We start from the raw sequence: 2,770 nt of genomic DNA, 5'->3' as shown, positions 1-2,770 counted from the left end.
AAGGAAGGAAGGAAGGAAGGAAGGAAGGAAGGAAGGAAGGAAGAAAGAAAGAAAGAAAGAAAGAAAGAAAGAAAGAAAGAAAGAAAGAAAGAAAGAAAGAAAGAAAGAAAGAAAGAAAGAAAGAAAGGAAGAAAGGAAGAAAGAAAGAAAGAAAGATGAAAACTAGAAGGATCAGCACTGCTGGGTTTGAAAGTGGCTTTTGGAACCTGTCTAGCCCTATGTTTTCAACTGAGTTACAATCCCAAGTGAAGTTTAAAAAAAAAAATGAAACATAAACATATATACTAACTAGCATATTCTAGGTTCATAGAGTATCCAATTATACCATACCCTCCCCTTAAGGAGAAAACGATGTTACTAATAATCATCTCGAAGTTAAAAAAAAAAAGAAAAGAATGGAAAAGTAGTTTCTTTGATTACTATCTGGGATCTGGAGGGATTTTTGCCCTAGGATCATAATCTAGAGCTGGAAGGGACCTCAGAGGCCATCTAATCCAACTTCCTCAATTTTACAGAGGAAGAGACTGCAGCCAGGGAGATTTGTTAATTCCACCAAGGTCACAGTGGAGGTGGGCATTAGGAATTGTATTTTAACCCAGTGCTTTTCTGTACTGCCACTGCCTTAACAGGGAGAAGGAAAAAAAGGGGGGGGGGGGGGGGAGGTAAGCATGTGAACACCATTTTTCCACTGGTTAGCCATAAGTGTGACCTGTTATATAGCGGTGGATCTGAAAGAGAGAGAAAACATTAGCAAGGTAAATTGGAAGGGCAAATGGGAAATATGAGGAAATGCTAGGAAAATGAGGAATGGGAAAGGAAATAACTAATATAGTTATTGGAGCGAGAAGAACCCCCGTTGGGTGTTAAAAGGAAAATAAGACAGACATTCAAGGCAGGAGTGGAAGGGTGATGTTCAGAAGAAAGTACTCAGAATAATATCCAGAAAGTGCAACAAGTAATATAAAGTATATCATATCAAAGGAAGTATATGATTGGAAGAAGAGGCAGATCCTTATTGTTGCCAGTGAGAGGTAACAGAAAGGGAACCTAAATGTACTAGTTCATTCAAAAGGCTAAAAGACAACAAGAAAGGACTCTAACATACCCAGGAATACCTCAAGGGAAGCATTATGAGAGGACATAAGACAAGAATTGAACAGGACAAGAAGACCTAGAAAGGTTGAGATCTGTAGCAGCAGAAGGACCATCTCACTGAGGAAATCATGGATCATGTTAGTATCCAAGGAAACAGAGGTCCAATATAGGGGAGAATATTGGGAGGCCAAGGAATAACATATAAAGTCACTACAAATTAATAACTGGTGTCCTAAATCACAATGGGAAAAATCAGTGTTCTGAATGGTGGTCCCAAAGGAAGGTCGAGGAAAAGAGAAGAAGAAATGGAGAAAGGAGTAGTTGTGAAAGAGAACTCACTACTTACACTTGGCCAGCAAGGGGTCCGGTCAAAAAATTTCCCGAGATAAATGGGTCGGACATTATCTGGATGCTCCACTCCAGGTTCCAAAAATTTTTCAGGCTTTGGAAGTTCTTCAGGCTTCAAGTTATAGTCATAACCTGGTGGCTCTATCACCAGCCCTACAGGGCCCTCGATAGCCGGTTCCAACTTGGGCATCACCCTACTGGGCAGTCCAACCTCTAACTGGCACGAAGGCTCCGTCTCCACCTCCAAGGTGGGTTCCGGGGAAAAGATCTCTTCTGAGAGCTCTCTTATAAACCTCTCGTTGGTCTTCGGACAATAGGAGAGTTGCATGGCCACCTTCTCCTGAATTTTCTGCCGAGTCTCCGGGTCATCGTCCCTACTGTCCATGGCCGTGGGGGGATGGGTTCCTAATCCCAAACCAGACTTCATGCCCAAATCAGGGTTTGTCTCCGTGGGCGACATGTCCTTAAGAAGGCTCGTGCCCTCCGGGGCACGCATCTCGGCAGGGCGCATCACCATGCCCGGTATCCCTTCATTCTCCATACACACCAAGTGGCTGTCGCTCCCCGAGCTGCTCCTCAGAGATGGCTCAAGCCGGGGCTCCGAGCCAAAAGGAGGCATGATGTTCACTGGCCTCCTCCGCGGGGGACTTCTCACGCCCAGGACCGAGTATTTCTCTAAGCAAGGACGTGTCCTGATACCTGGGAGGGTTTTCAGGAGCTCCGAGACCTCCGAGAACTCCGCAGTCCTGGAAGTCCCCACCCCCGGCGAGGGCCCCGAGGCCACTTCGGAGTCCATGACCACCGTCTCCCGCCCGAGGAGTTAGACTCGCTCCAATCCTGGGGCACACAGAACTGCCCAGGGAATAAGGGAGTGGCACTGTTTAAACTGGTTGCCGAGGGAACGGGGGAGGAGCTTGGTGTGCCCCCACGAGCCGCTTCCACTTTCTCTGCTTGCTGCTTTTGAGGTGGAAAGAGGCTGCTGGGAACAGGATGTCCGAGCTGCTGTTTCTCTCCTCTGAAAGGGTCAGCTCCTGGGAAGTATGGGCTCATTGGAAAGTTCATAGAATCACGGTTTTAGAACTGAGCTTTAAAGGAGATCAAGCCCAACCCCTTTATTTTACAGATGAGACAAGGAGGCACGAAGTGACTTGCCCAAGATCCTAGGGCTAATAATAAGCATCTTACACTAAATTTAAAACCAGGTTTTTCTGACTTCGAGGGCAGTGCTTTATCCCATAGTAGTTATGGGATAAATGTCTCAATTCTACGGGTGAGAGGGTGTAAAGACTGCCCTTGTGATTCTAGGTTTAGAGTTGGAAGGGACTGT

General features: G+C 46.0%; 1 protein-coding gene across 1 annotated transcript in view; it reads right to left on the bottom strand.

Moving 5' to 3' along the window:
- Positions 1-2,239, bottom strand: part of EFHB (EF-hand domain family member B) — a 41,381-nt gene extending 39,142 nt beyond the window's left edge. Inside the window, exon 1 of the mRNA XM_044678888.1 lies at positions 1,442-2,239. Coding sequence (XP_044534823.1) covers positions 1,442-2,239 — 798 coding nt within the window. The remainder of the gene's footprint in view (positions 1-1,441) is intronic.
- Between the last annotated feature and the right edge of the window lie 531 nt (positions 2,240-2,770).

This window comes from Gracilinanus agilis, chromosome 5 (assembly GCF_016433145.1).
Source record: "Gracilinanus agilis isolate LMUSP501 chromosome 5, AgileGrace, whole genome shotgun sequence".
In the NCBI taxonomy this organism is placed as follows: Eukaryota; Metazoa; Chordata; class Mammalia; order Didelphimorphia; family Didelphidae; genus Gracilinanus; species Gracilinanus agilis.
This window is presented reverse-complemented; position numbering and strand designations above follow the sequence as displayed.